This window comes from Hyperolius riggenbachi, chromosome 9, assembly GCF_040937935.1.
Source record: "Hyperolius riggenbachi isolate aHypRig1 chromosome 9, aHypRig1.pri, whole genome shotgun sequence".
In the NCBI taxonomy this organism is placed as follows: domain Eukaryota; kingdom Metazoa; phylum Chordata; class Amphibia; order Anura; family Hyperoliidae; genus Hyperolius; species Hyperolius riggenbachi.
In genome coordinates, this window is record NC_090654.1 from 243,868,586 (window position 1) to 243,881,148 (window position 12,563).

Sequence of the window (12,563 nt, forward strand, 5' to 3'; positions counted from 1 at the left end):
GCATCTTGCGTCCTCATAACTCACACTCTCTTCTGTATCCTTTAGAGGTAGTTGTCAAAGATCACTTTAATAAATACAGCTGTGTCCTGGATTGACTCAATCGCAGGATGCAATCCACTTAACCCACAGGTGTCAAACTCCAGACCTGTGGACCAAATGTGGCCTGCGAGAGCCTCAAATGTTCATGATTGTCTCAAATGAGGTCTATGATTTAACCTTCTTAGTGGTAACCCCGAGTCGTATATGCAGAGCCTGCGTGCAGCGGACGTTTGTAACTTGCATACCCAGGATCCAGACATTGGCAGCCATTCTTCTTTCAGTGCTCGGAGGCTCTCGATCCCTCTGGTGAGCGATCACCCAGTGGACATAGGGAGAATTGCAGAGCTGGATCCAAGGGAGGTGAGTAATGTGCGCAGGGCTGCCACAGATCTACCTAGCAGCATGATTGTTTGCCTGCTTTTAGGGCCTAAAAGCTTGTAAAAAAAAAAAAAAAATTGCACCGCTTTTAGACACTAAGGCTGGTTTCACAGTGGGACGTTACAGGCGCACGTTAGAGCAGCCTGTAACGCACCCCACCGCACAGCAATAAAAAATCAATGGGCTGTTCACAGTGCCCACGTTGCGTTAGTGTAACGCTGCGCCATAATATATTGCGTTAGTGTAACGCTGCGCCATAATATAACGTACTGCATGCAGTACTTTGTAAGCGGCAGAGCCGCGTTAGACTGTTTGCACATGCTCAGTAACGTTGGGGAGGAGCGGAGAGCGGCCAGGCACATGGCTAATTAATATTCACTGCACTCAGTGACGTGCAGTGTTTCCTTCCTTCCTTGAGCGGCCACTCTGTGCGGCGATTGGCCGGGCGGGACCACGTGATGCCGCATGCGTCCAAGAGTGCGCATCACGGCATCACGGACGCCAGAGTGAGCTGCACAACGCGGCTCACTCTGACGTCCAAAGCAGAGAGCACCAGGCGTTGCGTTAGGGGCACGTTGTGCGACCATAACGTCCCCTAAAACGCAACGTCCTGGTGTGAAACCAGCCTTAAATCCGTAAGTAATCCTACCGCTAGGAAAGTTAAAGAGCACCTTGTCCATAAACTACATCTCCCACAAAATACTTTGATTGCGACATCCTGCCACTAGAGTGCAGTGTTTTTACTTTGGCAATTCACCACAATATCCGTGTTGTTTTACGGATTCTACAACACTAGAGACCAAACCAAACCTTGCTTCACTCACTGGCCAGAGGAAAATTGTCAGACATCTGGTTAGAAAACAAATAGGAGAGAATTTTTAAAACATACATTTTTAAATACAGATAAATGTATTTTAACACTACGTGTTACCAGAATGAGGAGGGATCGGCTTGATGTGTGACAGCATCCTCTCTTCAACTTCACCCAAAACTTTATCAGTATTATTGTGAACTGGGACAAGTCTTATTCTTATTTTGAGTTAGCAGTAATGTATATAATCCACGTAAACTGTCCCCACTTGTTTTTTTATTCCTCTGAAACCTCTTCTCAAGGGATACATTATTATTTTCCATTATATTCTTACAGTTCTGCATGTTTAATTTAATTTGCAGAAAAAAAATTTAAACTTGTCATTTTATTTTTGGAGAGATCGATACATTTTTCGTCCTGCTTTGTGCAGATATATAAAATAAGACAATCCAGAACAGGAGAATTCTGGGTATCTCTAATATTAATCCACTATTGCTGAGGTTTCAATCAAATAATAAAATAATAATAAATATAATAAAAATACTGCAAATTGTTTAATTTTCACAATTTGATAAAATAATCGATTGTATAGGAAAGTCACTTTTTTTTCCATTTGGTTTTTTTTTCCCTCAAATATTTGGATTATTATCTGATCTGACATGGTAGAAAAGGTATAGATTTTTTGGAAATGTTAATAGCGCATGGTAGGTTGATAACATTTCACACAGTTCAATCGATCAGGAAAACAAATCAACATTTTTTCCACTTCAAAAAAAGTAAAAATATAAAAAGCTGTGTATGGCAATCCATTAACTTTTTTTAAGAGAAAAATGTTTTTTTAGGGGAAAAAACAATTGCATAACTGCTTCAAATATGTTTGACTTTTAGGAAAATAAAGACAGAAAGGAGCAAGCGGCCAAGGCTGAGAAAAGGAAGAAGCAGATTGAAGAGGATGAAGCCAAGAGACAGAAGGGTGAAAATGGCAAAATCAGTACGTTTCATTGCTGGAACTTGTATCTAAGCTATTTAGTTCTGTACATGAAGTAATTGCATGTGGTCACTCCTTGTCCTAAAAATACCCAGAATGCATCTTATCAGGATCTTTTTTGTGTCCGGTGTGGATCCAGGTTTATAGGTTGCTTAACCACTTAAGCCCGAAGGGTTGAAATTTTTTTACATCCGAGCAACTTTCACCCCCCATTCATTTGCCAATAACTTTATCACTACTCATCACAATGAATTGATCTATATCTTGTTTTTTCCGCCACCAATTAGGCTTTCTGTGGGTGGTATATTTTGCTAAGAGCCACTTTACTGTAAATGCATTTTAACAGGAAGAATAAGAAAAAAATGGAAAAAATTCATTATTTCTCAGTTTTCAGCCATTATAGTTTTAAAATAATACATGCCTCCATAATTAAAACTCACGTATTGTATTTGCCCATATGCCCCGGGTATTTCACCGTTAAAATTATGTCCCTATCACAATGTATGGCAACAATATTTTATTTGGAAATAAAGGTGCATTTTTTCCGTTTTGCGTCCATCACTGTTTAGAAGCCCATAACTTATTAAATCATATTGATATACTCCTTTGACATGCATATTTAAAAAGTTCAGACCCTTAGGTAACTATTTATGTTTTTTTTTTTTTTTTATTATTGTAATTTTTTTTTTTTTTTTTACTTTAAACTTGTATGTGGGTATTTTTTGGTGTGGGTGGTAAACAGGGGTTTTTTTTAATATATTTATATGTTTATTTTTAAAACTATTTTTTTTTAGGTGTAATTTGCTATTTGGCCACAAGATGGCCAGAATCAAAAAGTCCTGGGAGCGATCGATCTCGCTCCCAGGCAGAAGAAAGGAGACCAGAGCTCAGAAAAGCCGCAGCGTCTGAAGAGACACTGTCGGCTTTTCTCCGGGGGGGTCCGATCAGCGAAAGGGATTTATAATCCCTTTCACTGATCGGTGGGCTAGCGGCTAGCAGCGGGGGCGCGCACGGGGGGGCCCGCGGGAGCGCGCGCGACCCGCGGGAGTGCGCGCAGCCCAACTGGACGAGAAATCTCGTCCAGTTGGGCTTAAGTGGTTAAAGAGACACTGAAGTGAAAAAAAATATATGATATAATGAATTGGTTGTGTACTATGAATAATTACTAGAAGATTAGCAGCAAAGAAAATATTCTCATACTTTTATTTTCAGGTATATAGTGTTTTTTCTAACATTGCATCATTCTATAATATGTGCAGATTACACAACACTCAGCATTCAAAATGAGTCTTTCAGAGCAGTCTGTGAAGTAATGAACTCTCCTCTGGCAGAGGAAAAGTAAACAGTTCAATTACAGTTGAGATAATAAAAGTCAGATAACAGCCCTCTCCACGACTAACTTAGTCGGAGAGCTTAATAGCTTTTTTGCATAGAGATAACAACTGGAGTTTCTCAACTCTTCCTGTACTGGAAACAATTAGACTGATGTATCTGATCTTAATGTTTTATTTCTTAGCTGTACTACACATACAAATCATAATATCATAATTTTTTTTTCGCTTCAGTGTCTCTTTAACCCTCTGGGCGATACAATTAGATCGCCCAGGAGGGGGCGCAGCACTTTTTAAATTTTTTTTTTTTTTTTTTTTAAATCATGTAGCGAGCCCTGGGCTCGCTACATGATAGCCGCTGCGCAGCAGCATCCCCCCACCCACTCCGATCGCCTTTGGCGATCAGAGTAAGCAGGAAATCTCGTAAAGAACGGGATTTCCTGCTGGGCTACCCCGGTCGCCATGGCGACAAGGCGGGATGACGTCACCGACGTCATGGAAGTCGTGACGTCAGAAGGAGTCCCGATCCACCCCTCAGCGCAGCTTGGCACTGATTGGCCAGGCTGCGCAAGGGGTCTGGGAGGGGGGGGCTGCGCGGCACAGCGGCGAGTGGCGGATCGGCGGCGAGCGGCAGTTACACGCAGCTAGCAAAGTGCTAGCTGCGTGTAACAAAAAAAATTATGCAAATCGGCCCACCAGGGCCTGAGAACTCCTCCTGCGCGACATACCCCGAGCTCAGCTCGGGATTATTGCCCAGGAGGTTAAAGCAAACCCGAAGCAAAAATAAACTTCTGAAATAATGAATTGTATATGTAGTACAGCTACTAAATAGAGCATTAGTAGAAAAGAAAAGTCTCCAATTGTTTTCCAGTACAGGAAGAGTAAAAAAAAAAATTCAGTTATATGTGCAAAAGAGCTTCTCTGAGCTATTCGACCCAACTTGGGTCAAATACGGTCCTGTTTTCTGAAGCACTTAAACAGCAATGAAACCATGAGAGACAGCTTGAGATAAGGCTTTACTGCAGGAAAGTTCAAATGGTCATTATTTTTGCTTTTTATAGCTGAAAAGACAGTGTGGTTGCAACTGTGACAGTATGATGCGATTTGACTAAAAAAAAGCGATCTAACTAAAAACAGACTCTTTTCTGTGCTACTAATGTTCTATTCCTTATCTGTACTACACATACAATTCATTATCTCGTAAGCTTTTTTTTTTCGCTTCAGATTTGCTTTTAACTGCACCGACTCATTATATACTTAACGGACCATTATCGCCTAAAATTGTAACATTTAAAACCCATGTACACATACATGTAAAATGTACATTTCTCCCAGAGTAAAATGCACTATAAATTACAGTTCTCCTTATGTCACTATCACAAAAGGTAGTAAAAATCTGGCAGATCTGACTGGTCTCCGCCTAGCCCATCTCCATATAGGGTATTTAAAGTAATTCCTTCATTCTTTACAAAAGCACTCCCTGAACAGGACCTACACAATGATGCCGGCCTCCTTTTCTCTCTTGCACACTATTCTGGCAGTTGGGCTAAGCTACTGACATTCAGTAAATGCCTAATGCTACGTACACACATGCGACAACGATCGTTCGTTAAGAACGACGAACGAACTTTTAATTGATGAAAGAACGACCTAAGTAAAGGTAGTTTTAAAATGTGTGTAACGATCTGATCGTTAGAACGAACGTTACATCACAGAAAGCAACTATTGCGCCTGCGCATAAAAATGAGAAGTTCCATGGAGAAATAGTGAAATGCGCATGTCAAGCCTAGTACGAACAATCGTTTCCAACGATGTACTACTTTTGCAAACGATCGTCGTTGGTTAAAATCCGCCGAGACAGAACTTTCTTTTGTAGCGATTTGGCTCGTTCGTCGTTTGCCTTAATAGTCGGTGGTTCGTTTTTTGTAACGATCGTCGTTGGTAAAGATCGGGGAACGATCGTTACAAACGACTATAGTCGCATGTGTGTACGCACCTTTAGAAAACAAAGACAATCCTTGGAATCCCCTATTAAGAGATGGACTAGTCCAAAACCTGTCAGATTTTTATCACCTATTGTAAGTGACAGCAACATAGGATGTTTTTTTTGTATCGCTGTTAAAGGGAACCTGAAGCAAGCGGTATATGGAGGCTGAAATATTTTGTTCCTTTTAATTCCAGTTGCCTGGCACACCTGCTGATCATTCCAGCTTTAGTAGGGTCTGAATCGCATACCTGAAACAAGCATGCAGGAACATCTGATCTGATCAGGGTCTAAATGTATTAAGGTGTACCAGAGACGGAACATAAAAAAAATTCATACATACTTGGGGCTTCCTCCAGCCCCCTCGGACCTGATCGCTCCTTCGGCACCATCCTCCGCCTCCTGGACCTTCGGTACGGGGTCCCGTTATCTTTGGTCAGTGGGGGCAAGTCAGCGCATGTGCATTCTCCTGCAGCCAGGAGAGTTCTGCGCCACACATGCACAGTAAGGGCCCTTTTCCACCAGCGCTGGCCGAATCGTAAAGTCGCAAACCGCTAGCGATTTTACAATCGCTACGGTTTGCTTTTTAACATAGGAATCGCGGTAGGTCATTTCCACTACCGCGATTCGTTTTTGACGGGAACGCGAACGCGCGGCGGAGCGATATTTGCCGCGATTTTGCTATGCAGTGCATAGCATAGTAAAATCGCGGCCGCAAACGTCGGGAAATCGGCGGAATTGCGATTCAGCAATCGCTAGCGTTCAGCGTGAACGCTAGCGACTGCTAGTGGAAAAAGAGCCCTTAGCCCTGACTGGCCAAGGTACCGGGACCTCATACCGAAGGTCCAGGAGGCGGAGGACAGTGGCGCCGTGTGCATCCACCGTTTTCGACGCTCCTGCCAATTTCGCCACTGAATCCCTGCCGTCTCCCGACGCAGCTCACTAGCTCTGCCAGTCTCTATGATGGCAGAGCCATGTGAGTCGGTCAGGAGCCGATTTCATTGGCTCCTGGCCCTGTCTTTCAATGTAAGCAGCGGCCATTGGCTTACATTGAAAGACCGGGTTAGGAGCCAATGAAAGCGGCTCCTGACCGACTCACAGGAACTCTGCCGTCATAGAGACGGCAGAGTGGGTTGCCCAGATTCCCGACGTGCGGCGGTGAAGGTTGTTGCAGCGGGTATGTGTGGCAATTCGTCGGGGTTCCGCTGTTTCTGTACCAGCGATCTCTGGTCCTTAAGGGGGCAGAGACCGCTGGTACTTAAGTGGTTAAGGTGCATACACACCTAATTGATAACATCCATCAGGGATTGGGACCCGATCCTCTTGGCCTACGTTGCTGGGCCGGCCTGTACAGACGACTGTCAGCTGTGTAATTGACAATGCGTTCTATTGCCAGGGCAGAGGCAGAGACGGGAGAGGCTCCAGCCTCAGGGCGCAGTGCAGGAGGGGGCGCTCAACTCACTCAGCTATCATTCCCCTTTTGTGTTTGAAGCAGAGAGAAATAAGAAAAGGGACTATATAGCAGTGACTGCAAGCCATATAACTAGAGGTTAAGGTGTTGGGGGGGGGGTTTGGGGGCCATGGGGAGCCTCTTAGTCTAATAGCAATCAGTGCATGACGGCTGGGGTGGGAGGGACGGAGGGGCGCACTTTAATGTCTCAGCCTTGGGTGTTGGAAGACCTTGTCCCACCTCTGTCTATTGCTATACGGGGACAGAGGAACAACAGAGCGGAGCGTGTCACCCAGTGGACGGGGAGCGGTCTCTTCAAAGAAGTTGGCTGCCGCTCAGCCAAGTTGATCCACCGGCCAAATAGCCATCATTGGTATGGGGCCTCTGTACACATTCCTGACTATAGGCTGAGGCAGTTGTTATCCGACTTTAGTCAGGCGTGTGTATGAGGCTTTAGAGGCAGAGGATCAGCAGGGCAGCCAAGCAATTTGTATTGTTTAAAATTAAATAAATGTCAGCATCAATATGACTCTCACTTTAGGTCCCCTTTCAAGAGTAACTTTAACCCAAGATTGAAATTCATCCCATTCAGTAGCAGATACCCCTTTTCCCACAGGAAATCTTTTTTTCTTTTTCTCAAAAAGATCTGGGGGGGTCTGTGTGGCTGATATTGTGGTGAAACCCCTCCCACAGTGTGATGTCATGACCATGGTCCTGATAGTTTTCTGTGTGTGAACCTCATTGCATTGTGAGAAATAACTGCAAAGCGAGCAGTATCTCCTCTGTGCATAGAACTCTCATTAACGAACATAATACCATACAGATCACCTGGCAGAGCTAAAGATGGCACCACTAGAGATCAATTTCAGACTGTAAATCGGAGGAAAGATTTTACAATGGGCAAACACCGACTAAATAATCTATAAATTAATATTCTAAAAAATAAGCAATTTTATTAATTGTTTTCATTACTGTCCCTCTTTAAGCACTTTTAAAACTGTGACTGTTGCAGTTTGCACAAGTGAATGGTAATTTGGCCGCCTCAGCCGACTTTAATCGTGTGTGTGTGTGTGTGTGTGTGTGTGTGTGTGTGTGTGTGTGTGTACACGAGACTTAAAGCGAAGTCGAGCCAAAGCTCAGGTTCAAAATACGCTACCCCTTAAAGGGACTCTGAGCAGTGCAGACACTATGGAAAGATGCATATCATGTTAAAGCTCTCTTTCTCCTCTTTCCAATGATTTCCTATTTTCGCGATCGAATTTGCCGCGACCGCGATTTCGATCGCAAAAATAGAGAAAACTAAAAGGCGTAGGGCCGCAGTTTGTGTCAGAAAGAGGAGAAAGAGAGCTTTAAAATGATATCCATCTTTCCATAGTTACATTGTATTACACAGGATGACTTTTTCTCAGTCAGCAGCTCCATTCAGCAGAATGGAGCTGATGACTTTAGGAAAAGTAGCAGCACGGCCCTAATAGGATTAGCAACAATGCCTTGCTGCTAATTTTTGGGGGGGCTGGGGGGGGGCAGGCAATCCGCAATGGGGGGCAGCAGACCACCGATGTAAGCCTCAATAGGATCTTGAGACTTCCCTATCTTTAGGTAAGTAACAGTTATTGAGTTGTCTCGCACACGCTAAGAGATCAATCCCATCATCTCTAGGGGGAGTGCAGCAGCTGGAAAAAGAGGGATGATGCCCTCTATGCAATCTTCAATCAAAAAGAGCGGGCACATCCAAGGTGAATCTTTATTGGTACCATATAAAACGTACATCTTCCGCTGTAAACAAGCTCCTGTAGGGTTAATGGGAGTAGGACCCCTCTAGGGATGTGTACTCAGCGGGTGGGGGCAGCAGGCTGTGTGAGTGTCTAGAGAAGTCCTACTCTCATTAACCCTACAGGAGCTTGTTTACAGCGGCAGACAGATGTTTGCCCTTGAGCAAATTGTGCCTTGACAAAGGGGCCCTACGTGACTCTGAAACGTTGGCTATATGTTGGTTATATGTTTGAGCGTCAGCTCAGGTACACTTTTTTTTTTATCACTGAGGGACGTTTCCACTTGTGACGCACGCGCTGCGTCACTTCCTGATGTGTGGGTACGCAGACGAATCCCATCAGCCGTGCCATGCACGGCTATAGGATTCGCAGCCTCCCGCACCATTTCAGATGGTAATGTCTGCCGAATTGCTAGCGCAAGCGATTCGGACAGCGGTGCCATTGTACCCTATGGCTGAGTTTCCCAGCACGATTTGCCTGCGGGGAAACTCTGCGGATTCTGCTCGGAAACCGCGCCAGTGGAAACGGGCCCTTACAGTGAGATAAAAGAAAAAATGAAAACAATCAAGTTCTAAGTAAAGCTGAGACAGTTTATACACATTTATTTTGTTATATGTCACTTCAGGTACCCTTTAACCGTACAATCCAGCGTGTATATACATGTTTGTTTGTTTTTTCATACCTAGTTCGAAAAGGAGCAGTGAAGTTGGAAGAAGGCTGCATCATCGATGCCTTACTGGCGGATATTAAAAAAGGTTTCCAACTACGCAAGACGGCCAAAACCAGATCAGAAGGCGATGCGGCTCAGAAAGCTTCTACAAGTGATTCAGGCGGAAAGCTCAGTACGGATTTGGGTAGGAGAACGGCTGTGTCGCCTGTGAGACTGCATGGTCCAGACTTTATGCTGAACACATACTAACCACTTTACCGCAAGCTTCTCCAGACTCTGCGCTTTACAGCTTGCATGATTCATTTGTTGCCATTTGCTTTGGAAAAAAAATGCTAATGCTTGCTTGCAAAGTCCTCTGCATGTGCATATTGTGCTATTAATCACTCTGTGTCCATCGCTTATCATTCAGATACAGGGCTGGGCAACGCTGGCAGTTGTTCAAGGCTTTAACTCTTGGTGGGATCTCTTCCAATCCTCCTGTGGACCTGCAGCACCTGTGACTGATAATGCAGGCAGCAACAAGAGCGAGAAGTCACTCCTGTACTGATGCAATACTAGTGATTTGTGCTTTGTATACCTCAACCTTTTCACTATCCTTGGTTATTAATTTCATTTATTTCAGACGCAATAGGAATGCGGGATCGGGGAGACCACCTGACATACATATATATTTAAAGGGCAACTGTAATGATATGAGGGCCATATTTATTTCCTTTTAAAGAATACCACTTACCTGGCTATTTTGTTGATCCTCTGCCTGTAATCCTTTTAGCCATAGACCCTGAACAAGCATGCAGCAGATCAGGTGTTTCTGACATTACTGTCAGATCTGACAAGGTTAGCTGCATGCTTGTTTCTGGTGTGACACAGATGCTACTGCAGCCCGATAGATCAGCAGGGCTGCCAGGCAACTGGTATTGTTTAAAATGAAATAAACGTGGCAGCCTCCATATTCTTCTCACTCCAGTTGTCCTTTAAGCTAGGATTTATAGCCAGAGGATACAGTTGAGAATTTCCGCCTACAAATCGTTCCCTTGGCAACACTTCCTAACTGGAGCCTTGCTTGGTTACTAGTAGTAGCAGTGGACTTGATACATATATATAAATAGTCTTCTGTTCAAATAAAACTATGCCTGGGAAGTGAAGCTCTATTCCCATTACAGCGAAAAATAGACATTTTTATGTCCATTTAGCCGCAATGTAAAAATGACATTTAATGGATCCTATTTTATAAATGGGATCTGTTGACACTTGAGTCTGCAATGGATCTGTTGCAGTAAGCGGAACGCACACTTGTACAGTTGGACATTCCCTGGAGAGTGGATACGTTTGCCATATAGCCTGTGATGGAAATGCATCTGGACCACAAACGGACCATCGGAGTGGACACTAGACTATCCGCTCTCGGCTCGCCATTGGAGTGCCAGCTCAAGTAGGAACCCATCCTAAACAGGCATAGCTGAAACAACTGTACAGCCTAATCCCTCAACGTTTTTTTTTTCTTTTACTTCTTGTAACTCAGAAGTAAATTTGGGCAATATAAAGTGAACATTTCCTAAAGTACCTATACTTCGGCTGTAGACCCACTATGAGGTGCTTTCTGGGTGCTTTTCTGACCATCAGAGCTTTCTGAGCTTTTTTTTTAAAAAAAAACAAAAAACGCTCCCATTGACTTGTATTAAGATAGTGGTAAAATTGCTGCAATCGTGATTTTTCACAAAATTGTGATTGCGGCAATTTTACCACAATTTTACCGCAATTTTAATGCAAGTAAATAGTAGAATTCTTTAATAAAAAATGCTCTGATGGTCAGAAAAGCACTCAGAAAATGCTCATAGGGTGTCTACAGCCTGTGAAAACTTCACAATAATTTTGTTCCAGTGTAACTTGTAGGAAAAGTACTTGCCATATTTATATGGTGAGTGTCAGGGGTACGTCCTTCCCCTGTTTACCCATCTGAACCTCCCTATTGGTCCTTTGTGATGACTTCACCCATACAAAAAGGGGCTGTCATGCTGTTTTCTCTGTCAGTAGCTTGTAATTATGACATTATTATCCAAAGCTCAGTTTAAATTGCTGGTCGTGTAAAGTTCATCTATAAGGAAAGATGATGGCATTTTTCTGGAAAATATAAAAAACAAATGCCAGGTACCTGGCTGCCTTGACCCAGGACCCAGATGTTTTGACTAAAACAGCTGTATGCTTGGGTGACCCAAACTGATGTAACCAAAAAAAGGAACATGGCAGCCTATTTTTTTTTTTTTTTCATAGTCCGCAATGGAAATTTTTTATTTTTGTAATTCTCTCTAAGTTTTTCAAGAAGCTCATGCACCCATAAGTTGTTTTTTGGGAGGAGTCTAGGAAGCTTCACTCCTACCATGCCACCACTGGAAAAATCTCCACCCACTCCCCACTTCCACCCAGGACAAACTCAGGCCCTGATAAACTTTTCACCCATACTACTATTGCCATCGCTGCAAGTGCATTCACCATACGTCTACAAAGAGTCCACTAGAGCATTGCCTTTCAGAATGTCAACTAGGGACCATTGGTGGGCTGCTGGCATATGTTAGGTTGTTCGAAGCCATAAGCTATACCATCAGTCTCCCCGTAAAATTATGTGTATTTTGTTTACCGTCTAAAAAAAAATAAATAAAACCGCAACAGAGGACAAAAAATGTAATTTTCAGTAGGGAAAAATACATTCTGTTCCGTGTTACTGTAGTTGTATATTACTGGGAAGAACATTTTACAGTGTAAAAAGTGGAGACAGGAGTGGTGCTCATTAGATGTTAGAGTTGAAGTGATGGAATAAAGGACCTTGAGAAGAACTGCACCAGAGACCAGTAGTGAAGTTTCTACAACATAGCATGGTGGACTCACTCGGGGGACATTAGTAGCTTGGCATTCGTGTATTGCACAGCAGAGGCAAGGACAGAGGAAAGAGAAGCTGGTCTCATTAGGGTTTCACGCTTGAAACCCACCAGGAGTTCATCTCTATGCCTTTTCTAAGCGCTTGTGATTTGAAAAGCTCTTGCTAATGTAATGCTAGGGGTGTGTTCCCACTTGAGGGATGTGATTATTTTTTTTTTTTAATCCCCCATAGCATTACATTAGCAAGAGCTTTTCAAATCACAAGT

General features: G+C 43.4%; 1 protein-coding gene across 3 annotated transcripts in view; it reads left to right on the forward strand.

Annotated features, from left to right (window-relative positions):
- The window catches only part of INF2 (inverted formin 2), a 189,828-nt gene that overhangs the window by 158,916 nt on the left and 18,349 nt on the right, over window positions 1-12,563 (forward strand). For all 3 annotated transcript variants that reach the window (XM_068254230.1, XM_068254231.1, XM_068254232.1), the window contains exons 19-20: window positions 2,117-2,219; window positions 9,440-9,607. In XM_068254230.1, the coding sequence (XP_068110331.1) occupies window positions 2,117-2,219; window positions 9,440-9,607 (271 nt within the window). The remainder of the gene's footprint in view (window positions 1-2,116; window positions 2,220-9,439; window positions 9,608-12,563) is intronic.